This window comes from Nelumbo lutea, chromosome 2, assembly GCF_056320005.1.
Source record: "Nelumbo lutea isolate HS-2025 chromosome 2, American lotus-T2T, whole genome shotgun sequence".
Taxonomy (NCBI): domain Eukaryota; kingdom Viridiplantae; phylum Streptophyta; class Magnoliopsida; order Proteales; family Nelumbonaceae; genus Nelumbo; species Nelumbo lutea.
The window spans coordinates 40,189,522-40,216,772 of record NC_142685.1 but is presented as its reverse complement, the minus strand read 5'-3'; the positions used below and the strand labels follow the sequence as shown (position 1 = coordinate 40,216,772).

At 38.3% G+C, this 27,251-nt stretch overlaps 1 protein-coding gene across 1 annotated transcript; it reads right to left on the bottom strand.

Annotated features, from left to right (window-relative positions):
* Positions 1 to 1,031: 1,031 nt before the first annotated feature.
* Positions 1,032 to 26,845, bottom strand: LOC148870038 (RNA-binding KH domain-containing protein PEPPER-like). The gene is made up of 6 exons (XM_088968131.1): positions 26,242 to 26,845; positions 19,789 to 20,047; positions 8,606 to 8,754; positions 8,261 to 8,521; positions 5,683 to 5,877; positions 1,032 to 1,466 (listed from the first exon to the last, which is right to left on the bottom strand). The coding sequence occupies exons 1-6, from the start codon at positions 26,602 to 26,604 to the stop codon at positions 1,290 to 1,292; spliced, it is 1,404 nt and encodes a 467-aa protein (XP_088824257.1). The 5' UTR covers positions 26,605 to 26,845; the 3' UTR covers positions 1,032 to 1,289.
* Between the last annotated feature and the right edge of the window lie 406 nt (positions 26,846 to 27,251).

Sequence of the window (27,251 nt, the reverse complement as noted above, 5' to 3'; positions counted from 1 at the left end):
TAGTGCATTTAGATAATTACATGTGTATCTAAAATTTATTGCAAGTCTTTCTTCAATTTCTGGTATTTATAATATAGGCCTATGTAATATAAATTTATTTAGAAAAATTTTCGGTTTTTTTATTTACCATGCAATTTCTGCTCTTTTGGTGGAAATTTATTATTTTTGAAAGATCATATATATATATATATATATATATATATAGTCAACTTCAGATATACGGTTGACCCAACCTGGTTCTACAAGTAGCAGTAGACATTGAAAGAACTCTCTTTTCTAATTTTTTCCTTTTTATGATAGATGACTAGAATTGGTTGATTTAGGCATGGAGATTGACGCAAACCGATTTTAGAATGAAAGCTTACAAATCTTTTTATTAATTGGTCAGTTAACAGGTGTAGGTCGACCCACGTAGATTCTGCCATGTGGCACTATGAACAAAGGTTAGAATTCTGTTTTTATTAGTCGATTGCAGGCAAATGGATTGACGCAAACCGTATGTTGTTCCTTTTTCCTTTTTCCTTGCTCGTTTTTTTTAATGAGAAAATTCCAAAGGTTTTGTTCTCATTGATGATGGGTTTACATAATTTTAAAAATTCCAATGGATAAGCATAGGTGAGTTAGGTTGGCTTGCAATCCAGGCATTTTTTGAGTTGAAACCAATGAATATCGACACGTATCATTCCAGGACCCCACCGATACGCCCCTATAGTGTGTATTGGGGGTCTGACTGGTCTGACTGGTTCAGGGGATGGAGACCTAAACCGGGCCCCTTGAAACGATTTCAGAAAAAAATAAAAAATAAAAAAACTAAAAAGAAATAGTACCAATTCAGCCACCGGCATATTGGCCTATCGATTTTGAACCTTGATGCAGAGATTAAAAGTATGGGTTGACCTACAAATAGATGTTCTGTGGTTAGTGGATAGGTTAGCCTACAACCCGAATGCAACCGAGACCAACCCATATCATGTGTAACCTAAGAAAGTACAAAAAATGTAGTGTTGTGTGTGTGTGAGAGAGAGAAAGCATAAATAAAATCACTATCATCATTAAACATTTTCCTCTTTCCCATGGTCCAAAAACAGTACAAGTAGAACCAGCCACCCGAACCAACCTGACCACCAACCAATCCAGGAAACGTGGAGGTTCTTCAATCTCTAACTTTACAAACCAGCATATAAAAATAACTGCTCTACATGGAATCGACTAAACATAACAGTGATAGATAAAGGATTAATCATTGTCAGAATAAAAAAAAAAAAGCCAGCATAAAACTAGGTTACCATTTAGAGCCTGAAGCTGCTGTACCCTCCGACACCAGAAGATCCATACCCACCAAATGCTTGTGTTGACAAGGAAGATGAAGGATAGGACGTATTGTTCAACTGAGAATAAGACCTCAACCCGCTGTCAACTTTGCCGTAGCTGTTTGTGACCGGCTCTTTGTGATTACTAATAAATTCCTGCAAGCATAAAGAAAAAATAACATCAGCAACCAGCTCCGCAGGTACTTTTCATCCCTTGAAAATGAAACAAGGGGATTTAATGGTTGATTTGTTCTTTTTTCTGATGTGGCAGTTGTTAACAACCACATTGGCAAAAACCACCCAAGTTCTCGGATTTCACGAAACTGCCAACAGACAGCAACAACCAATTAAAAAGCAATTGCACAAAAATCCAATGTTGATAAGTTATTCCTATCAGAAAACTCAGTTTTTGTAATAAAATAAATTTTTTGGGTTTGATGACAACACTCTGCTTCAACAATCTCCCCACCCCACCAGAAAAAGAAAACCACTTTGAGGAACACTTGGGTTCTCTTTGCCTGATCAAATAAATAAATAAAACATTAGGCCCTCTTTAGGTCACAATATGAAGAGAGCCTTGTATCCCCCTAACGCTCAATAAAGATTTATTGCTCTTCCTCACAGCTTTTGGGGCTTAAGCAATGCATCCTCAGGGTTCAATACTAAGGATTTTCAGAAAGGTCACAAAAATGGCATTGCTTTCAATCAAGATGCTCAGAAAGCTGAAGTCGCAAATAATAATAGGAGGCAGACGGAAAAAGTGCTCTACAGCCCTACTGTAAAATTGCAACTTCCTTTGGTTCCACCTCCGGGCCAGTCCAAGAACCCTGATGGAAACCCTTACACACTTCAGCCAGCAGGCACCAGTCAAGCCCTTACTAAGGCCCAGGATGGGATCTGGCCACAGCCCGCAACTTCACCCACTAACCATTTATCCAAAAAAAAAATAATCAATCTTCACCTACAAACCAATTCATCATGTGTAACCAGAACACGTCTGCAAAATTAGTTGGGATTTGCAGACTGCAAGCAAGTTAGTTAGATTTAATGGCCAGAATGTAATGAAGTATAAATGCAGGCAGGAAAGGAATGAAAAAGGAAATTGCACAGAACTGGTATCAATGCCTATGTCTGTGTCTGCAAGAAGTCAAACCCCCTCAAAGTGGTTCTCTGTTGAGCAGTATCTCAACAAAACTGGTATCAGAGCAGAAAAAACACCATGACTCACTCGAGCTGCATCAATGAAGGATTGATTAAATGGATAAGAGTTAAGTGCGTCTTCATAAGTTTGTGGAAGAACTCTGAAAAAGATCATGCCACAGAGGCGGATATATTGCCAGATCTCCAAAGATGGATTTCCCTATCTTTACAAGTGAGGATCATATCTCGTTGGTCTACAATGCATAAAGATATTGTAAATATTATGAGATCTCAGGTCGTCAATGAGCGCAATATCATCTATTTATCTAAATGGAGAAGCCATCCAATGGTACCAGCACTCCCATCCCTATGTCACATGACCAGATTTCACCAACGCAATATGTCTGAGATCCAGAACATTTGGTTTTAAGGATTACAAAGAGAATCTCTTGAAACTAAGACTAACAGTCCCAGTGAGGGATTATCAAATGGAATTCAAAAGGTATGCCATGCATGTTCATGGCTATAGCCACAAGCCTAGCTTGAATCCAAGAAGAGCAGTTCAACCACCTAAAGAAACTAATAGCTCATTTCCAATTATACCAAATCCTCCCAAATGGCCTCATCTATCTTGATGTAGATATAATGGGTCTAGGGCCCAAATTAACATACCATATAAGAGGCTAACCTGGGCTGAGATGCAAGTCCAGAAGGGCCTATACAATAACCACAATAAGAAACTAACACTGGGTCATTGTTGCAAGGCCCAACAAGTATTCCTTCTACAAGCTGATGATGGATATGGCTCTTTGATGAATTGTAATGAGGGTTCAACTCCCGCAACTGAAATGTCAGGCCAGTTGAAATCAAAGCATCTTGAGATTTCTCTTCAAGCTTTGATCAAGATGGCATTACCTCAAACTATGAGGGTGAAGGGTCAGCTGATGGGCTGAAATAGTTTCTATACTCATTAACAGCAAAAGTTCTCCAACTAAGCAGCCATGCCTAGTTGTGCTATCAATAAGCCCATTTAAAGTTCATGTCACCAATGGTAATCATCTTACTTGGGATATGGGCTATGCAAAGGTGTCAAGCTCAAGGTCCAAGGGCAATAGTTCTTAGTTGAAACAATACCCACTGGAATCAAGTGGATCAGACATCATTTATGAATTCAATGTTTACAGAAATTAGGTCAGACGGTTTATGATTGGACACAACTAACTATTGATTTCTCATTGTGTGAAATTAGTCATCAATTGAAGGGGGCCTAACCAACACCCTTGTAGGCTGAAGCCTTAGGTCAGGTACTGAAGCACTGCCAAACAGAAAATTATCGAATACAGATGCACCTAGAGGATTGGACTTGACCAACCAAATGTTATCAAACCATGCTTAACTGACGATGGGAAGGCCTCACCTAACTTCTTTACGAGTACTATGATATTTTCAATGAGCCCCAAGAGACATAACCATATTGGGCCTGTCAACACCCAATTTTGGCCACCCCTAAAACACCAAAATATATATTATTTTTGGCCCCATTTTAAATTTTGAAGTAAAAAAAAAAAAACTAATATATATAAGGTGGAAGGTTCAAAGTATCGATATGCCCACCAATACACCCTTTCCGCCATATTAGGTGTATCGATACTTGAATATTGCCTGAAAGTTAAAACATTCCACAGGAATTACTTAAACAGCCCCTGAAAATTGCTTAAAAATCCCCTATGACACTCTCCTTGGAAACCAAGACTCCAAATGCTGTCATCAATCCTGAAATGCCTTAAAATCTCCGCCCCACAAATTTCAACCCAAACTTCCTTGTTTACCCCTTCATTGAACTACAATTCCACATCAGCCATTTTTATTGGCCGAACTGCAAATCTGCCACCTAGACACTTCCCTTGACCAATCAGCCTCTACATTGGATTGCAGATACAATAAAACCTTTGCCACCAATTTCCACTTCAAGATTCCCTCATTAACCCTTTAAACAAAACAAGATTAGATTTTAGCTTCTCATTGGCCAAGACAAACTATCATCAAATCACTATAATCCAGATGTTTTGAAACCCATTTAATGCTGCTGCTGAATCCAGGATCCTAAAATACATGGGGCCCACCAAACTTCAGTAAAAAAACTTCTGTTTGCCCCTCAAACTAAAAAGATACCACATTGTGCATTTCTGTTAGTTGAACAACATTTACTGCATTATATCTAGGGCTGTCAATGGGTCAGGTCTGGGTCGGATCCGATTAGAACTGGAAAAGGCCCAACTAAAAATACTGAAGGACCAGAACCAAATCGGACCCGATAGGGTCTGTAGTAGACCAAGAACCAACCTGATCAGTTGTTGGAGCAATCGGGTCCAAGGTTCTAAATATCGATACAGGCTGATATACCGGTAGGGCGTATCGGCCTGTATCGGTGCTTTTTTATGTTTTATTTTTTATTTTTCAAAAACCGGTTCCGAGGGGTCGGTTTAAGTCCCAGACACCCTCTGAACCATGGCCTGACCCAATACACCCCCAGTAGGGGCGTATCAGGAAGGCCCCGATACAATACATAGCGGCCGATACGGGCTGATACGTAACGATATTTTGAACCTTGATCAGGTCTGACCTGATGGACCCGATTATAATAAACCAATTGAAAATATTATATGGATATATTATATAGCTCGGATCGGTCTGAATCAATTTGGGACTGGGTGGAACCAGTTCCAGACCAATAATAATCAGGATCCAGATCCAACCTAATCGGGACTTGATATCTATTCACTTAGAAGAAGTGTATGATAGGATTCCTAGAAAAGTGATATAGTACTTTGAGAGAAAAAAGGGTTTTAAGTACTGCTATTATCAAGTATGTATGAAGAGGAATTAACCGGTTTAAAATTTTGAGACAATGATATGAGTCAAAACTTTAACACAAAAAAGAGACTCAGAACTTAATCATACTCAAGCCGTACTATTTATGGATAAATTAACAAAATATTCACAGGTGTCATGGTGGATATATATTGATTCATTGAAACAACTGTAATATGGGAGGAAAAGGGTTAGGTAACAGAAGCTAGCCAAAAACCATGGGTTGCCAGTCACTATTCTGTATGTAAAAAGATTGATTGGAATATATCGCTAGCTGAAATACATGCTTGGCATTGCAGAAAACACCTTACAAAGCATGCCCAGAAACAAATCATAATCTAAGATAGATGCTGACAGTTACCTGAATAAGTTGTTGAGCTGTCTGAACCTGGGATGAGGTGCCCTTTATTTCCACAGTAATCTCATCTGGGTGGCCCCTACTTTCCTGAACAGTGAGAATGGCTCCACTGCTACGGCGAATATATGCAATATTTGCTCCTCCAATCCCAATGATGTCCTCTGCATAAGAAAGTGGTATTTGCATTGTCTGTGTAATCTGAATCAAAAGAACCACGAATTAGATAATGGTATCACAAACAAGACCATGTCATGTACAGTGGCAAACTAGCCACAAATTGCACAGCCAAAACCACCTAATAGAACAGAATAATCAAATTGACAAAAAGAAATAAACAGAAAGAAGAAACAGCATAGGTTCTTGTTGCCAGAAATATTAATCATCAAACTATATTAATAACAAATTGTCAAACTAATCAGTAATTGACATAAGAGTAAGGGATTTGAGGTACCAACATCAAAAGAAACCATTAAATATCGGATATTCACCAACATGGGACCAATTACTCTAGCAGAATGCATATATTCCATAGTAGGCAACAGAAGTCACACCACAAGCTGTATTTGGCTGCCTCATATGTCCAAATACATCAACTTACAGGAATTCAAATTTAATCAGGTCTCTAATTCAAAAAGCACGTTATGGCAGTATGTCTACATCGATTTACAGGAATTCAAATTTAATCAGGCGGACCAAGGCCAGGCTTAGACCTACCAGACCTGGGTTGGACTGGGCTGAGTTCCAGAGTTATGACCAAATGTATGAAAATAAAATATTTTATATTATATTTTTTGTTTAAATATTTAGACAAACAAGAAAACATAAAAGACACTTTACCAGAGAGAGAGAGAGAGCAACACCAAACAAACCAAAACCAAAGGTAAGAACAGAGACCAAAGAAACTCAATTTTCCATGGTGGAGAGTTTGGAAAATGGAGACTGGTAGCAACTAGCAAGCTGAATGGTAGTGGAGAGAGTAGAACTTTGAAGACTAGCCCAAGCTCAGCCTACAAATTTAAAGGCTTGATGTAGGCCTGAGCCAGGCTGGGCCTGAACACAAAACCCTAGGCCCAAACCCTGAAGTTTGTGGGCTGGACCAAGTCGGGCTAAGAATGACCACCCTTAATTTACATTGCAAAATGTCCATTGATATCAAAATTATAAGCATTGCTCTTCTCACCAAATAGTCTCTTATTCTCAGAAAGCTTAACTATTTTCAATGTTTTAAAACGCGGAGGTGTAACGCCAGGCGTTCCACTCCCTAGAGGCATGAGGCGTAGTTCAGAACACAAGAGGCGTAAGCCTCCCGAACACAAGGAGGTGTAAGCCTCCTTAAGAGGAGGGGGTTAGGAGGAGGATGAAGAGGAAGGGGGGATCTCATTTTTCTTTAATTTTAATAAAAATCTTTTATATTAAGAAGAATAAAGATGCATAACATTAGTTGAAAGAGGGGGGGGGGGGGGTTCTTGTCGAAGGGGCAGGGGGCAAACCACTTTCTTTCCCCTTATCTTTTCTTCCCTTCCCTTCCCTTTTCTTTTCTTCCCTTTTTCTCTTTTTTCTTCTCTTTCTTTTTCTTTCTCTTCCCTTACTTTTCCTTTCCTTTCCTTTTTTTTTCTTTTTTATAAGATGTGCATGAGGTGCATGAGGCATATGCCTCTAGCACACCTCATGAAAAAAGCACAAGAGGCATATGCCTCAGAGGTGTCAGTGCCTCTGGCATACACCTCAGGGCGTTTTGGGAGTGCCTCGCATATGCCTCTCACGCCTTTTAAAACACTGGCTATTTTCAAGGAGAGATTTTATATTTTATATGCTTGGCACATTATAAAGCATTATGCTATTTTAACTACCAAAAAAGCAGTATGCTATTGATCCTTTATAAGAATCTCAGCCCATTTTTTCCTTATCTTCATTGGAGCTCTCCATTTCACATAAAAAAAATTCTCAAACAGGATTTCTTTTTTGAAAAAAAAGGTGAAGTAAATATTATTCAAATAGCAAACAGAACCTATGTCCAATTGCTCCAATTAGAACGTTTGTTTATTTTATCATTCCTTGGATAAAAAAAAGGAAACACCAAATCACACCATGCTTCTCTTCAAGAAATAGCTTAAAAACAATTTGTTTGTTTATTTTATCATTCCTTGGATAAAAAAAAATGAAACACCAAATCACACCATGGTTCTCTTCAAGAAATAGCTTAAAAACAAATTGAACAATGCATGCACAAATACAAACATATATGCCATGACAAAGGATAATTTTTAAATCATCAGTGTCTTGCTTAGCAGCATGTTTCAATTAAAATACTTAATTAATAGGGGAACATATATGCATGTACAAGTTATTAACTAGTTAGATCTTTTAGAAGAAAGCAGCCAATCAAGAAATATAAAAAAGGCTGACAGAAATGTATGTTGCACATAAAGGGAACAAACAACATAATATTGGATTCAAAGTTCGACACAGAGGGAGATCCTAATTTAACAATAAAAAAGAAAACAATATTTAACAATTTTCTTTCTCAAAATGAATAAGCAAATTTCCAACTGAAGGTAAAAAGACAGAGAAGACCATCAACCTGGGTAACTATAGGAGCAGAAGTACGACCAAGTCCTGAAGAACGCATTCCAGGAAGTGCAGGATCCTGTCCATAAAGTGACAGTCCAGAATGTTGGATTTGTGACTCCAGCTGAGTTTCACGATCAAGAAATAAAGAATCTCTCTTCAGTGAAAGTGGGTAATCACTGCTAATTCCAGTTTGAGAAGCTGAATGAAGCAGTGACTGTGTCTTATCAGCCCAAGTGTCTACTGCACGATCTTGTGTGATTGTCTGGGTGTACTGTCAAAGGGCCAACGGCAATGAGTTGTAGTTCATCATATAAAAATAAAATGAACTATCAAATTAAGGAAAGAGAAAACTTACAGCTTTCTCAAACAAAGGAATAACACTTTGATCAACCAAAAACTTCCTCAGGTGCCCCACTACTGCTTCTAGTGCTTTAAGAACCTTTAGAGCTTCTCCTTGTATCTCTACAATTCTCTCGTCTGAGGTAGCATAGAACGGCACTTCATCTAGCCCAATAAACATAAAAATTATATTACCATTATATTCAAATTAAACAATAGATTTTTTTTTCTGGTACGAAAACAAAAGGAAACTTTGAATATGAAAATTGGCATGGGTTATACTTGGGAGTACAAGATGCGAATGAATAACAGAACCCTGACACAATTGGCTAATTGACATTTAAGTACATTGTTGTCACGATTCATGTAAAAAGGTTGTCTCCAAATATGCCAACAGTATTTCTAAGGAGCTATCACTTTTTTCTCACATTCCACATGGCTACCCTTAGTAACCAGTGTTTCTAAGGAGCTACAGAAGTGGGACTAGGATTCTCAAAAGGATGGTGATTTGAAACTCTAAAGACAGAAGAAACCATGTTTCACAATAAAATTGGCATCATTAGTAAGTAGAGCCCTTCAATTCAAACATGATCATATTTGAAAGCATGATCCTACCCCATAATGGTTTTTAACTATCCTGGAGCAAAATCCTTTTTGACAGAACCAAGAAGAACCTCCTAAATGAAAACAAAATTGTTAATGTGGAAGAGCAAAACTTACCCCTAAAGTTGTGCTTGGTTGCAGTGCAATTTTATTTGCACTAGTACAAATGCATGGGAGTGCAAATGAAAATAATGCAAACTTTGGTTTAATTTTGTTTTGGGCTTTATTTTATTGTGCTTCAGGTCTTATTTTATATCATTTGCACATCAATCAAACAAAATAGGGTCAAATTTGAATAAAAGTTAAATCAGAAGATGCACTTGCACCCAAATCATTTGCACTACCATAGTTTAACATCAGTGCAAATAAATTCGCACTGCAACCAAATGCAGCCTAAGGGGATTTATATAAGCCTAACAGTTTAGGGAATATGTATAAAATTATTTCTAAAGTTCTTGCCTAAGGATTAAAAAAGTACTCCCAAGTCTCATACTTGATTTCACCGAATCAAGGGGCCTTTGTGTTAGTGAGACAAATCATCAACTAAATCCCGATTACCAATGAGTGTGTGGATTACAAAAAAAGAAAATTAAACATGCCAATGTATTTTTTGTCCACTTTCAAGCTTCCTGTCAAGGTTACAAATCAAATTGAAAAGTTTATGAGAGACTTTCTTTGGGAACCAAGAGATTCAAAAAAGGACCATCTAGTGAAGTGGGAAGTAGTCTCTAGGAGGAAACCTCCATAACCTCTTTCCTAACAAAGCTATATTTCTTAATCTAATATTTCCAAACGCCTAAACCCCCATGTTCCCGCAGGAAACCTCTGGGTAACCAAGCCCCTCAGGAACTGGGCATGTCTTTAGAAATGAGGCAAGAGTGTTGGCCCTTTACTCGGGCCCCAATAGGTGTGCGAGACACCTTAGGGACAGAGGTAAATGCCTTAATCCAAGGTCTCATACTGTTAAAGCAATGGAGAATGCAATAGTTAGAAGTGGAAGGAGATTCCAAGCTAGAAATAGGTTGGATGCAAGTAAAAAGGTTTGGAATGTGGTCTCTCAGAAATCACTAAAAGAAATTTTGAGCTTAGCAAGGGAGCTTGGGGTGCAGTTTAGATGGGCAAGAAGATCAGCAAATGGAATGGCTGATGCTCAAGGAGCCAATAGGCAGGAGTTGTTTTGGGCTTGTTTGTAAGACTGACTATGTCTTGGGTTCTCCATCGGGTCTAGTAGTTACAATCAAAATCATTAACCATTATTATCAATGGAAATTATTGTCTCCTATCCAAAAAAGATGCAAGAAACTTAAAATCTGTGGGAGAAATTTTTCATATCAATAAATGGAGCCCAATGGTTAACTTCCTCTCAAAATGTATAAACATGAATAATTTTAGTTGGTATCACCATTGCACTTATGGAAACCAGTAATTCTCCAAAGAATATATGAGCCAAGTGGGAGGTATAGGTTTGCTGAAATGGAAAAGAATAACAAACCCCTGTTTGACTTCAAAGCAGCAAGAGCAGAGAGGAAGAAACACAAGAGGAAAGTCTTTCATACAAGGCAATGGAGAACAAGGCACAAGAGCGTTTTAAAAAGCACAAGGGCCAATTTGCGCCTGAAGCGCAAGGCATGTGCGCCTTTTTTAAGCAAGGCACAAAAAGAAAAATGCTAAAATACAAAAAAGAATGTCAAAAAATTCAAAGAATTGCCAAAAAAAATTAAAATTCAATAAAAATATCGTGTAATGTTAATAAAAATATAAACTTAAATGTTAAAATAAATGTTTTAAAAAACCTATTATATAAAATTAAAATACATAAACATATCATGTGAAGCGTATTCAAATAAAAATTTAAAAACAAAAGCAAACATATAAAGCATTTTCAAGCATGTAAAACCCACAATCTCTTTTTTTCCTCAATTGCATTACTTCAAGTAGCTAATGTGATGTAAAACATATTGCACTCTTGATTCTATGAATCACCTTTGTACCACGACCCTCGAGGCAAGCTTGAACAAGTCCATGCTAGGGTCTTATATTGTTATTTCTCACATAAAAAATAATGATTTTATAACCTTAATTGCCTTTTAAGAAAATACTTTATTGGAATGAATGAATGAACAACATTAGCAAATAAGGGGTTCACGGAGCTTCGGTGAGCAAAGCAAGCAAACCCCCTATTTTCTAATGTTGTTCATTCATTCATTCCAATAAAATATCTTCTTAAAAGGCAATTAAAGTTATAAAATCATTATTTTTATGTGAGAGATAAAAATTTAAGACCCTATAACCGAAGCAAGCGAACCCCCTATTTGCTAATGCTGTTCATTCATTCATTCCAATAGACTATTTTCTTAAAAGGCAATTAAAGTTATAAAATCATTATTTTTTATGTGAGAAATAAAATTTTAAGACTCTATCATGGACTTGTTTGGGCTTACCTGAAGGAGTGTGGTCGGGGGTCTGGGTGCTTCGCCCCCAACCCAGCCGTTAGGCTAAAAAAACGCAAAAAGCGCAGAATTTTGAAAAGGCGCACACCTAGGCATACCAAGTGTGAGCCTTTTGAAAGGGGTGCACCTAGGACCTGGGAGAGGTGTGTACCCTAAAAATAAGGTAAAAAACCTATCCAAGGATTCAGAGAGATCCAAACCAGTCATTGGGATAATACAAGATGGACAAGAAGCTTATGTTAAGTCAAGCAGAAACAAAACCTAGGTTTTCTTTCCAAGATGTGAAGCCTTAGAGAGATCACATCTCTGCCCACAATGCCCCACATCACATCCCTGCCGTGTATTGGGAACATCTCCCGGTGATGACATCATTGGGACTGGTACTATCATTGGGAGATGTTCACAATACACTGCAGGGATGTGTTGTGGGGCGTTGTGGGGCAACTCCTGGTGGGGCAGAGATGTAAACTCAGCCTCAGATAGGTTAGTCATTAGTGGGAGGATTAAGTTGTGTGTGTTTAGGAGCTAAGAGGTTTTTTTATTCACTTCAATCAAACTAATAATAAGATATGGCTCTGAAAAAAGCATTATAGATATATAGACCATATCACTACAAGGAATTATAAGATTAATAGCAGGAATAGTTGAACATTAGAGATTTGTGAGAGGCCAGTTTTCTAAAACTAAAAGCACAAGGGGCTTTTTGCACCTGAAGGACAAGGCATATTAAAAAATTAGAAAATAAAAAATTCAGAAAAATGCAAACTGGAATTTCAAAAAATAATAAATGTTTTAATAAGACTTTCAGTTCAAATTAAAATAGACAAATATATCATATAAAGCATATTCAAAGTGAAACTTTAGAAATAAAATCAAACAAAACATATAAAATCTATTCATGCACTCCAAAATTCACATAGTGAAGCTTTCTATCTGTTTATTTCTCTCCCAATTGCCTTACTTCAGGTAGCTAATGTGATGCCCTCTACCTCCATAAAGGCCCCTTGAAGCAAGTCCAGACAAGTCCACGTGAAGTCCTAAATTCCTGATTATATAGAGAGAAAGATTGGATTTTGTGATTTTAATTGCAACTCATTATATTTTAGGATTAGAAATCAAATGGTTTTTGATGAAGTCTTTTTTTTAAAGGTAAAGTGTTGTGTTCAGTATGAGATGTAAAAAGAGTACAAGAAGTTATACAAACAACCTTGCACCTCCCCAAAAAAGTTCACCCTCAAAAAAGCGCCTGAACAAAAAACATCTTTAAACAAATTAGAGCTAGACAACCAGCTTCTCAACTCTTCCATTACAAAGTTAATCACCCCAGCCCCAGTCCTGTTTTTTGTTCAAAAATCCTACTGTACCTTTCTATCCAGATTGCCCATAAAACAGGAGCTAAAACGGCAGACTATAGTAGCTTTCCTTCCTTGGAGATAACCAAGAACTCTCCACCCTTGTAGCAAACCAAAGACTGATTCCGACCAGCACCAACTCAGATTTATTGCTCTAAGGAAGTGCAGCCACACCTCTGCTGTGAAACCACTGTGTAAAAAAAAGGTGATTTGTTGTTTCTAGCAAAGTGATTTAAAAGGCGCACCTAGGCACACAGGCGAGGCACATTTCAGGGTGCGCACCTCACCTAGGTCCTAGGCGCATGCCAGGTGGGCCTAAGCGTGCACCTGATGCGCCTTGCTTCAAAAAGGTGTGTGCCTCGCCTTGTGCCTTGTGCCTTAGGCGCAAATTGACCCCTGCTCCTTGCGCTTTTAAAACATTGTTCTTGTGCCAAATTGCACAAGGGACAGTTTAAATCTGATAAGTTTAAACCCTTCCTACTCACCATTCCTTTGGTGAGACATTTTCCTTTTGTGGCTACCCACAGAGAAAAAAAAAAGAAAAGAAAAGAAAAAGACTTTCAAAGGAGCCACGGTTTCCAATATGGCTCTAGATGGGAAGGGCTGGCTGTTACTCACCAACAAACCCAAATAGAAAGATTTGAGTAAAACAACCAGATTTGGACCACAACCAACATCTAGTATCCTCAGATTGCAGATCTGGGTGTTGTTCTTGAACACAGAGAGCAGTTCAGCCACCTGATCCAACTCCTAGTCGTTGAAATTCCATTTGAAAGCAGGGGACCAAACTAGAACCCCTCCCACCTGTGCAAAACAATCTTGCAACCAATGCCAAATTATCTTCAGCTGCATCATACAAAACAGGGAACCTTTCTTTTAGAGAGAAGTTACTGCACCAAGGACCCAACCAGAACTTCAGTCGCCTACCATCTCCTACTTTATGAGAAATACCTCTGATGAAAAGAGTATAGGCTTTATAAATACCTTTCCAAACACTACACCCAAAAGATTGTTGTGACCCTCCAGCATCCCAACCATTTTCACTAAAACCATACTTTTTGGCTATTAACATCCTCCATAGCTCCTGACTCTCAGTGGAGAATCTCCAAAACCAGCTTCCCAAGAGAGTAAGGTTGAAGAGTTTCACCTTCCTAATCCCAAGACCACCATGGGAAATGGGCTTGCATATTTCTTCCCACTTTACCGAGTGGTACTTCGAGACATATAGTAGGTCGGCAAGGTGGCCAGAACACTCTTAACCAAAACCAGTTTACCCCCTTTAGAGAGATATTGAGCTTTCCACGTGGCAAGTTTTCTATCAACTCTTTCCAAAACGGGATTCCAAATGCTGCTTGAGTTACTCTTTGCCCCTAAGGAAAGGCCAAGGTAAGAGGAGGGGAATTTACCTGTTTTACACCCCAACACTTCAGCCAACTCTTGAAGATTTGAGACGGTCCCAACTGGTAGCATTTCACTTTTAGAGAAGTTAACTTTCAGACCTGACACCACCTCAAACCAGCTCAAAAGGAAGCGGAGATTAAGGACCTGCTTCGGAGAAGCCTCACAAAAAAATAGTGTCATCAACATCCTGCAACAAAGAGACTCTTGTACCTCCAGGACTGATCTCAAAACCACCCAGCAAGCCTGACTCTGCCACTCTCTCGGTCATTTTGTTTAAGCCTTCCATTACTATCAAGAACAGCAAAGGTGGCAGAGGATCAGCTTGTCTTAAACCCCTTGAACTTCTGAACTTTAGCTGCCCCGTTGATCAAAACTGAGAAACTAGAAGTTGTGATACAAACTTGCATCCAGTTTTTCCATTTCTGTCCAAACTGCATTCTCCCCACTCCTAACTTTCAAGTTAATGAATTCATTAGCAACTAAGACACTGTCATCTATATGTTTGTTGCTTACAAAAGCACCTTGATAGCTGGAAATCAGAGAGCTCATGACCTTCCTTAATCTTGTAGCTAGCACTTTAGCCATGACCTTATAAACACTCCCTAACAAGCTGATGGGTCTGAAATCTTTCAGCTCTTCGGCTCCATTCTTAGGGACTAAGGAGATGAAGGTCGAATTCAGACTCCTCTCAAAAACCGCTGAAGTATGGAGTTCCTCGAAGACTTTTAGAAAATCTTGTTTGACTAGCTCCCAATATTTTTTAAAGAAACAGATGGTAAAACCATCGGGTCCAGGAGGCTTCTCCCCTTCCAGCTCATCCACAGCTTTCTTGATTTCAACCTCTGAGAAAGGCTTTTCCATCTCTTCTGCCTCTTGCCGAGGAAGGGTTTTGAAACTCAGCCCCCTCTTGCTTTGGCCTAAATCTGCACTGTTCTTTGTATAAGTTCTCGTAGAAACCGACAGTAGCCTTCTCAATTTCTCTTTTCTCTTCCACCTCACAACCATCTATAACCAGCCTCGAAATTGAGTTAACTCTCTGTCTTTCATTGGCCATTTTGTGGATGAAGGCAGTATTACTGTCGCCTGCCTTTAACCACTTGATTCTTGATCTTTGCCTCCACTTGCCCTCCTCCTGAAAAGCCAACACATCAAAATTCTTTTTAACAAGCAACCTTTTCAGCCTTTGGTCATCCCCAAAGGGACACCTGCTTCTTCTAGAAGGTCCAATTCCTTAGGGCCCGTTTGGCGTATCTTTTTGGGAAGATTTTCTGGTAGCTCTGACATGCAAAAGACGCATTGAGCTTTTGCATGAAAATCTGAGCAGCCTGAAGCACATTTGGCAGATGCACGTCTTTCCGTGCATCTTTTTATGTCTTTCCGCACGAGAATATGACGCAAAAAGCTTCATTTGAAGCTTCCCGAAATCAGCCCAAAATGGGCTTCTCGCGTCTTTTCGGCGCTCTGTCTTTTGGCGGCTAGATCTTCCGCGAGCCAAATGGGAATAGACCAAAAATTGGTCTTCCCGGCTTGTAAACTGCCGAAAGACACCAAACGGGCCCCTAATGATCTTCAGACATTCAGCTTGTTTTTATTTCATCAGCTTTCTGCCTATCCTTTTGTCACTCCTTTATTTTGCTTTTAATCCATTGGATCTTCTTGAGTGCCTTCAAAAGAAGCTTCAGCCCACCACTTCTTGACAAAGGAATCAAACTCTTCCTCTCCCAGCCAATAGTGCTCCAGCCTAAGAGGTTGACCCTGTCTTCTGATTCCATTTATGTTCAGCTGCAAGGGCACATTGTCTGAAACTGGTCTTGAAAGTGCTTCTTGAATCGAATTGGGAAAGAGTTCCTCCATTTATTGGAAATTACAAACCTATCCAATCTGACCAGAGAAGGCTGATATTGATTGTTAGTCCAAGTATTGGATGCCCAAGTCAGAGGCAGATCAATCAACTCCCATTTCTGCATGAAACCTGAAAATGACCGCATACCTCTATCTTATCTAGTGCACTCCTTTTTGTCTTCCACCCTTAGGATGGCATTGAAATCCCTACCAATTGTCCAGGGTCCACTCCGCATCCTTCTCACACCCTTTAGTTCTGCCCAGAAAGCTCCTTTAAGGCTGGACTCAACGGAGCCATAAACTCCTGTCACAACCAAAGAAACATCATATGGGATCCAGTGTAGTGTAACTGAAACAGAAAATCTGTTGATATCTTTATCTAGCTGCTTAAAGCTGCTTGTGTTCCAAAGTACAGTTACACCGCTAGCAGTGTTAACTGACGGTAGTGACAGCCAATCACATAGGCCAAAACCCCATACACTTCTCACTATTCTGGAGCTGAAATTTTGGAGTTCCATTTCCTGCAACAAAAGGATATCGGGTTTATTTTCCTTAAAATTTTCCCAATCACCAGTCTCCTACCAGAGCCAAGTACTCTCACATTCCATGAAATCAATTTCAAGTTCTCCATAAATTATCTTCTTACAGATCTGCTATTTCGGCCCCCCGCCCCTACACCATCATTAAGGCCCCAGGCACAGAAGCAACAACTCTTTAGATTGCCTCCAGTTCTTCTTGCCCTTCTCCATTAAGTGTTCATTATCAATTGCAACCAACAAAGCTTGTGTTTCGTCCTCCAAGCCTCTTATAGAGATACCCAGAAACTCCCCAAACGACAACAGCATAGACAGCACCCACGCCGATACATCTTCCCCCTTTGCATACCTTAGGCTAACCATCTGATGCTGAGACACTGCATGGGGACCAACAACTTCTTTGTTTCCTGGTTAAATCATTGCTAATGGTTCCTGGAAGACAGGTGATGAACCTTCTAACGCAGTCAAAGACCCTGCCATAACTGAGTCTTCGATATTCCTTTGCAACAAAACACTGTCCATAGAACTCTTCTCTATATCTAGGCTAAGAGGATCACCTCCTTGTCCACTCTCCCACCCCCACCCACTAAAGGCCTCTGTCCTTTCTAGGCCCCTATCTGAGCCACCATAGACGAAGAGCTCAGTTCCATCTGTGTCTCTTGCCTCAAGGTTTTACTTCTAGACCAGCTTTCTATGTAGGTTGAGATAAAACTATTGTCATCCTGTGAGAGGTTCTTCTGTGTCTGCCTCTTTTGAAGCAGACACTGCCACCTCTTTCCCCTTTCTTCATCCTTGCGCCGAAGGCTTTCCCTTAAACACCATTCTAGGATGATTTGTTTGACTCGGTTCGCCCAAAATAGTCAATTCCAAATCCCACCCCTTCAACTTGAACCGATCCAAAATCGTGCCTGCTAAGCAGTCTAAAAAGGACTCTTGATTCGCTACTTCTAGGTTTTTTAAAATTTGAAAAGATTTAAACCCCTTTCTCAAGTTAGTCCGACGTACCTTTCCTTCTTGATCATTCGATCCAGAGTCCATCATACGGTTCTAGTGTTTCTTCCTCCTCCTTCCCCTAACTGTCTGCCAACCATCTTCTTCTCTAGCTTTGGCACTGTCATGAGACCAAGAAACTTCCAAAGTGGTCGAACACTCCTCCGCCTGCTGCTCTAAACCACCAAAGTTTTCCAACCTCCCTTTGGTGTTGTTAGCTATGGAGAAGCCTGCCAAAGCTTGTTGAATCAGATTCTGCTCGACTTGTACCGCTTTAGCAAAATCCGCTGGCACCGGCATCTTTTCCAGCTTTATCTCTGGCCAGATTGTAACCACATACATTGAATTACCCACTACTACATTAACCGTCGGGGGAGGTACCCCTGACCAGCGCCCTTTTACCCAAAAAACTCTGCACTACCTTTACCAGCTTCAGAGTTATCGGCTTCCAAAAAGCTTCCATAGAGGTCCCCTATGCCTCTAGCGAGGTTTGTGCTCCAAAGGTGTAACGGCAAACCATAGACCCTTACCCACACAAAACCAGGTATATCCTTGGAGGATTGCCAAGTTCCAGACAAGACTGACCAATGTTCGAGGTGCAATATAGAACCTTTGAAACATCTGGAGCCAAAGTTCAACACTCTTCTAGCATCTTTCTAAGAAGGGAGGAAGAGCCAATAGTCTTCATCAAACCTGTGCACCTCAACTACTTTCGAACAACCCCAAGCTTTAGATGCCCATTGACCTACCTCCTCCACCCTGAAGTCTTTTCGGTCAAAACATCGGATCATGCCTATCTGAACAAAATCCTTCCGCCTTTCCACTCCTTCGGCATCTACTTCCAGGAAAAGGTGTTGATGGTTAACTTTAATGCTCACCTTACCTTCTGATGGCCAAACCCAAGGGCAACCATTATTTTCGGCCTGTCCCCACGTCTCTCTTGAGGGAAAACATTCCCGCTTCTGATCAAGATTCCATTGGCCCCATCTTTTGACGACAGCAAAAGCCATTCCTTTCAATAGGCTGCCGCTTGTGAGATCTTTTGTCGCCAACGAAAGCCATCAATGCTGACTAAGTCACATCTTGGAGATGAGAAAACCAAGGTGTTCACATCTTGGTGTTACTTTCCATCAAGAGTCTACTCACATTTTGTTGAAGCACCAGAATGAAGTAGAACCCCCCCACCCTTGCAAATGCTTTATCATACTTTACAAGTTATTCTTCATCAAACAACATTTGATTCTTAATCTTAAAATATAACAAACCACAACTAAAATCACGAGAAAAAGTTCATAATTATTATAATGGAATTATACCGGTTTGGGTCAACTTTTGGCTTGGTAGGTCGATTCAAAAGATTTAAACTTTAAAAAAATTAAATTTAAAAATTACAATGGTATTATTAATATATATGGTCATGTCGGTTTGGTTTTGGCCAATTTACAAATGGCCAAAAACCGAAACCGAGTTGACCTAGTCAGGTTGGGAAATTGTTGAACTAAAAACCCACCAAAAATATTAGAAAACCGACCAACTCGACCTGGTCAATTTGGTTGGTTTAACTAGTTTGATGAGCAACCCTATTTAAATTTAATTATTGCTATTTTTGTATTGTAAAAAAATATTAAAAGTAGTATATAAAATATAACTAATTATTAATATTTAAAAAGTTAAAATATAAAACAATTATTTACTCTTATAAGCTTCTATTGTTTAGCTTTCTCTTAACAAAGCTCGTGCGACCCTACTAGCGGTTTAACTAAACGATATTTCTGTCTTTTAGTGGATAAACCAATTAAATAATAAAATGCACAAGGTATAATTATCAACTTAATTTTAGCTTTGGCAAATAAGTTGTTAAATTCAATAATATCCAACCTTTTATACAATTTGGGTATACACCATACAGTTGATATGTCCATGAATTGCATATGACAGGGAACTGCCAAGAACATTAGGGCATAATTATGGTTATTGCATCACATGAGACTTTTAATGAACATTATGAGGTGCCTGAATCATTACCTCCAGATAGAATACGCACAGATGCACCAGAGTTCTCTTGTATTGACTTTATTAGAGAACCTTGCTTTCCAATTAGATTAATTGCTTGTGATGATGCTACCAATAGCCGAACTGAACACATTGCACTTCCAGCAGTAGTTGAATTTCCACCCTCACTATCACTATCAGACAAGCCATGAACACGTCTAAATACTCTTAATGCAGCATCCATTGCAGGGGATAGTTGTGCTTCAGGCTCTTCCTTTCCCGATACCAGGACCTGAAAAAAAATCATAGAATATGTAAACTACATAAACATAGACAAAGTGTTGAACATCAAATGTGCAAAAAAATTGATGTCTAGGACAGACAAGGTAGATATGTTCATGCAATAATAATGAAAAAATGTGGACAGCTTCAATCATGATCTATATGCAAAATTGCTTGGATAAACTAATTGTCTCAAGAAAACAATTCAAATTTAATTCGAAGAAATTGTGACAAGCATCTAAAAGTTGGAAGAAAAGTGCCAACAGAAAGAAAAACAAGAATTGAATACTCATAAATAGAAAACCTAGATGAGCATTAAATCTAAATCTCAAGATTCCAAGAACCAAAACCAAGGCTTTCTTTTTATCTCATACAACAAACAAAGCAGGCAAAAGAAGGAAACCACAAACTCTTAGTCCTCCAGACATAAGAAATAAGTTAAACAAGGAGACAAAAATACAGAAGCTAGAAGGATATAAAGCTAACGAATGAAGATGCCCTGCAATATAACTTCTATAACACAATGAAAATGACCTGCATTCTCTATAGCTAGGGACAAAGTCCAAAGCCCAAATGGTTTTTTATTGCATTTTTCCAGGGAAGTTCTGATGACACAAATCTAAATAGAGTAGTGCATCTCTACAATCTAGTCCAACATTAGAAAGATGCTTTAGATAAGGTAAAGTAGCAAGCATAGACAGTGGCAAGACAAGAGCAAGACCAAGTAACAGGATATGCCTTGTCATCAAAGGCAGGTAGCAATGGATCAGTTAAGTGATGATTTTTGACAAATAAGGCTTATGACTTTTTGGATATGATCCATGTTAACGTGGACCATATTATCAATTTCATATTATTTTGCACTAAAAGAAATCCAGTAATAAATCATATCAAACACCATTAATCTCATTAACCTTTAATCATAAATTTCAATATGCAATACACAATAGTATCTCATCTTTTAGAAAATAGTAACACTAAAAATCATGAATTTTCATATAACAAGAATCCAATGAATAAGCAAAGCAACAAGCTGATAGAATGATGAATTTAAGCAAAATAGTAATACATGTCACTAAATCCAAGGAAACAACTAATGAACAGCCCACAACTCAACTCAACTCAGCCTTAAAACCAACTATTCGCCAATAATGCTCAGTCACTGATATATACATCATATAATCTTACCTCTCATAGAACACAAATAAAGTTCATTATAGAATGCAGCATAAGATAAGGTGCCTGCCTTGTCACCTCTTAGCCAAAAGAATGTGCCTAAACATGCATGCAAATATGACTCAGTATAAAAGCACACCCCTACCCAAAAACAAAAAGCCTTGTCACCTAAGCATCAACTTGTTAATTATGCTAGCAAGTAACATTTACTTGCATGAAAATAAAGGCTGGAATAATGGTAATATTTTTTAATAAGCAGTAAAAGAAATCCCATCCCACAATAATAACATAAATGAAGACAAGTAACAATAGAAATAAAACCAAACTAATCACCCCAGCCAATACTGAAGCAATAATTATATATAAAAACAACCAGATTTCCCTTTTCAAATTCCATTCACAAACACAAGATGGGCTTGGTGTTCACAAAGAAAGCTCAAAGCCTTCCTAAGCATCTGCACCTAACAACAAGCATAGTCCAGGCCTACCAAGTGAAAAGAAAATCTGGTTTGTTTATCACAGAAATCTAGTTCTAGCAAAACAAGAGTTAGCATAAGTACATTTTGTGATTTTCCACACATGATTATGACAAGGGATTAAAATCTGTCTGGATACTGAAATACAACACTCTGTTCTGGCTTTGAGAAAAACTGGAGTGAAAGGATATAGAACATGACATTCCTAGAATTTTGGTATAAATTAAAAGCACGGGTAGTTCAAGAGAAGTACCTCAAATGCACCATGCTTGTGCACCTAATTGCACCTTTTAATACACCAAGGAAAACAGGATAAAATATAGATGGGTTTTACTATGATATAAAAAAGATATGATACCGGAAAAACAACTGACCAATAAACTGAAATCATAAACATGGTGGCAAATAAGGTGTTTTTATCAAAATTCATGGATGGGTTATGATTGGTCAAAACTCTTTCCATATCATATCTTATCTGCATCATAGATTTTTCCAATATAGATATTTATAGGTTATACAGAATCCTCCTTATTGGTGTAAAACATAGTTGTCAAGGCATCTAGGAAATTCTGAGCAACAGTGGGGCACCTAAGCGATAAGAATTTCATAAAGTTTAAAAAAAACTAAAATTTGCCTAAGTCCCTAGTTTTTTATGCCATTCAATATGAATATTAACTGAAAAAATAGCAGCTTTCTTTTGTTAAGAACGTTATAATTCCTCTCAAAACATGGCAAATAATCATATCTAGGACAATAGTATTACAAAAAAATTAATTTCAATGCTTCCAGAGACAATACTATTATAATAAATATTTAATAGAGCAATTTCATATCAAATAAGTAAAGAAGGCTATAATTCTGTATGATAAAATTTAATGTAGAAAGTAAAAGAGAAAAAGAACAATGGTAAAGCCGTAGTTTCTTCTATTCTTTATTTCCTTTCCTCTTCTTAAAACCCTTGGATCTTTTAAATTTGAATAGTAGAACCTTAAAACAACATATAAATGGCATATATAGTTTATAATACAATGTATTGGGCTATTAGCCAACATATTAGTAGCATATAGCAATATGAATGAGATTACAATGAGGTGCCTGCCTTGTCATTTTTGTTGCTTAGGCAGGTGCTTTGTCGCCCAGAAGGGTGCCTAGCTGCCATAAGTCAAGGTGTTTAGGTAAGGCACCCAGCCAAGGGTGCCTATTAGTCAACACCTTGACAACTATGGTATAAAATTAAAAAAAATAATAATAATAAAAGAAGATGAACTATTAGACAACAATACAAAATAAGAAAATAGGATTTGTTTTTAAAGAGAGAGGAATGAAAAAAGTCAAGTGATAAAACCAAAGGCGATCATTGCTTTATTAAAGTATTTTAAACATTTTAAAATTTTACTGCATCCCAAAAGTTCCACCAAAAATTCTTAAAATTTCCAGTTGCATGCCAACTAAAAACATAGTCAAATATATAAACATAAGTCCCTTATAATTGATGATGACGATTACCATGATGACAACAGTGTCTAGCAATAGGCTACACTGCATGATACAAATAACCCGTAAATCCTTCTTTTATTTAAAGACAATACACAAAAAGCATAAATAGGTACAAAATTTTCAATGTAGGAAATAATTAAATAGGATGCTTCAAATGCTTCACTACTCCCAAGTATTAATGGGTTCTACTTCTAGTGCAAGAAGAAGAAGTCAACCTTACATCTGGGTATGTCCTCTATATGCTATTTTGACACAAAAAGCACCATACCTTTTTTTGAGAGAAAAGGTAAAGTACTTTATTAAGTAAGCTGAGCATAAATACAACCTTGCCCAATAAGGCACATATTAAAACCACCTTGTTTCATCCAGCTCTTTTAGAGCCTTCGACTTGCAACAAATCACTCCCTCTCATTTAAGATGTCATCCATCAACCATGCACAAATTAAAACTAAAACCATCACAATCAACTTCTCCAATCATTCTGACACCTATTACAGTACTATGCCACTCCCAGATAATCACAAAGCAATTCAAACCAAAACCTTTCTAACTTCAGGATCTTTCTCACTCTTGATTCAAAAATTTACCCAAACCCATATATAGATTATAGGCTTTATATCTCTTTTTCACTACTAAAGTAGCTTCATTCATTAAAAAGCATCATTTTAAAAAAAGACCCGGAAACGGAACCGTTCTTGCCACCGATTTCTGGGTCAACAGTCCAACCGTCTGGATCGAACGGATGGCCCATTCTGGCAGCAAAATTAAAAAATAATTAAAAAAATAAAAAAAGCGATCAAAACCGTTGAACGGGTTGATGGTTCGACCGCCTGGGTCAACGGTTTGTTGTCTTTTTCAACAGTTTTTTACCAGATTCCGGTTTTTGGGTAAAACGGAATTGGTTGCTTGGACGGATCCCGGGCCAAATGGTCCGACTATCTGGGTCAACGATGGTTCAAAAACGTTGTTGAAAAGACAAAACTTAAATGACACCAATCTACGAGCTATGGGATCTAACTGTATACAGACAAAAGTAAAAGAAATATTGCCAATGGACTGAGAAAGAGCTTTTGCCTATGCAACCACTGGATGAATCCTCCATTGAATAGGTTGAAAGTCACTCAACATCAAAGAAATAACTGTCTAACAATCTCCCTCAATTAGAATAGCCTGACCATTAAACCTTCATGCTACTGAATCACCATCCTCAAGGCATTAGCTTCAGCCATCTCTGCATCAACTACTGCTACTCGATCTGCCATTTCCCAGAAAAAATCCCCAACTACTTAGGAGGGGTTTGGCAAGTCTTTTCATGTGGCCTTTCAGGTTTTCCAAAGCTTGGAAGACCAAATTTTGGTCTCTCTATTTGGAAATTAATGATAGGAAGCCAGTAAAACACATGCCCTAAAAAGCTCATGGAAGCCCAAAATGGCAAAAAAATGTGGAAGCTTCCTATCTTTCTGCACCTAAAATCTTTCATTTAACAGCTCTGTAGATCATGGTAGACTAAGATACTTACCAAACAGTCAATATCTTTAAAGACCAAACCCCAAAAGCTCATTAAATCTTTTGCCCATCTAGGCCTTTGGTAGATCTTGCTCATAATTGTCAAGGCAACACTTAGGTGGGAACCTAGGTGACTGAGCGCTTTTTATTGCTCACGTCACCTAAACGCCAAGCAATTCTATATCAAACTTAACACTACCTTACAATATTTTTATATATTCATATTTTTATATTTTGATCACATAATATTAACATAGGCAATGATACACCGTAACATCATTTTTATTACTTCATAAATCAGCATGCATTTGTTAGTTTCTTTTCATATTAGGGTTCAAATGATACAGACCTCTTTACCAAAGAAGCAATAATGAACTGAAGCTCACTGAAGTTCAAAGGCTTCGAAGACTTTGAAGACTTCAAAGAATTAAAAGAGGGAAGACTTAAAGCAACAAGTAACACCAGTCAAACACATGTATCTTCTATCCCTCTCCTTAAATCTCTGATTATTTTCCTTTCTTTTTTGGAACAAAAGAGGCGCTAGCTCCTCCTTCTGTTCTCCATTTGATTTTTTTCTTTCTGTTTTTTGAAATGGTCATCATTTTCAAGTTTTTTTCTTGAATTTTTTTAAACAAAAACAGGGGCTTCACTCCTCCTTCATATTTTTTTGTGTTTTTTCTTTCTCTTTTCTGAGACAGAAAAACGGGGCCTCTGCCCTTTCTTCTTATTTCTTTATCTTTTTCTTCTTTCTCTATGAAGAAAACAAAGCAGCCCCTTCTTTTACTAGGCGATAGTTATTTCTAACACACTATCCCTAAAACAGTAGGAAGAAAATAGTTATTTCTGGGACACTAGCCTTGAAACATTACAAAGAAAAGGTTTATTTCTGAGACACATGCCTTGAAGTACTAGGAGAAGAAAACTTACTTTTGAGACACCAGGCGGCGCCTAGACGACTAGACAACAAAGCTCTTCCTTGTGCCTAGGTTCACCTTGGCGCCTTGAAAATCATGATCTTACTAAAAGGACTTGCCAAACGGCGCCTTAATTGCCACGGAAACTGCATCACCTACCCCATCTCTAAATGCACCATCAGAATAAATGTCCACATCACACTCAGTTTATTTTATATTACGCTCCCACATCTCTCGCCTTCCTTGTACAACCGGATGTTCAACAAGTGAAAATCTATACTCCCTAGGAAGCAATGGATATTATCCAAAGTAACTTGAGGTGTATAGGCGATACATCTTCATTGTTAGGGTTTAGGTAACCGTTTTTTCAATCTTGACAGGGGCAAGCAAAGTGGGAATCTCTTTTTCATCTGTAAAGAATTGTTGGATTGCAGCCTAGGCTTCAACCATTCGCAACCCACATTATTAAAAAACAATAATATTTTCTTGAGCAATTATTTAGAATACCTAATCCAATGATCAAAAGGCAAATTTTCAAATAAATTGGAGAAAACCCTAAAAAACAATTGAAAAAAAAAATTACGGAAAAATAAGAGTAACAGGATCCTGAGAAAGAAAGATAAATATGAACTCACGATACGATCAGAAGTGCCAATGGGTCCATCTAGAATGCGAACGCGAGCGCGAGTCTCCTCGCATATCTTCTTGACTAGTTCGCCCTTGCGACCGATGATGCTACCGACCTTAAGAACAGGGACTATGAGACGGAAAACGCTATTGCCAGGCCACCCAGGCCATTTCTTCTCGGCTGGCGTCGCCACCGGGGCCGGAACCGGGGCTTCTGGAGTTGCCGCCGTCTCTGGAGGCTGTTGAGATGACTCATCCAAGACCGCGGTGGCTGTGGCTTTATCAGTGGCGGCTTCAGATGTTGCCTGCGCTTGCTCAATTGCCGGTGCCGTCGTCGGTCCGTTCTCCGAAGGTGCAGTAGAAGCAGCCATAGAGAGAGAGAGGAGAGAAGAGAGAAGAAAGAGAAGTTAGGGTCTTTGGAGTTTGGAGAATGGGGAATAGGGTAGACACAGAGCAGAGCGACCGAGCGAGGGTTTTAGCCTCGGCCTTGCGGGATTTGGGAAAGTTCCACACGACACGAGTTTGTGGAACCACTTATAAGAGATTCTGATCCACTGTTGACGGTTTGATTGCCCTTGAACGCATCTAAATGGTATGTACATTGTCTAGCAAATTTATGTCAGTGACTTTTTATTTTCCCAAACTTACCATCCGATAGAGCATCATCAACAAAAGTTGTTAATAACATAAATGTAACTTTTACGAGAAATTACCCTATAACGGCATATCAGTCTTACTTCAATCTAATTTTTATTAAACATACATTTGTTATAATGACATTAACCGGTCGTGGTGCGAGGTACGATGGACGGGATTTATTAAGAAAAAGTTAAATAATAAAAAGGGTTATTTATTAAAATATCTTTTATAATTTTATGGATTTAATAAAATTTATCATTTGTTTTAATAAAATATCATTTATATTTTGCAATGGATTTAATCAATTCTATTAGATGACATTGGAAAATGACAGTGTTGATTCTAATATCCATTTAAATAAATTTAATCAAAATAAAAA

Bases quoted from the DNA above. Each gene is read 5' to 3' on its own strand.
- LOC148870038 (XM_088968131.1), bottom strand. From the start codon at position 26,604: ATGGCTGCTTCTACTGCACCTTCGGAGAACGGACCGACGACGGCACCG. The intron at 8,755-19,788 runs GTAATGATTCAG...TTATTGGGCTAG, and splicing joins TGTGCGTATTCTATCTGGAG to ATGAAGTGCCGTTCTATGCT. The intron at 5,878-8,260 runs GTTGATGGTCTT...CTTTTGATTCAG, and splicing joins CTGCTCCTATAGTTACCCAG to ATTACACAGACAATGCAAAT.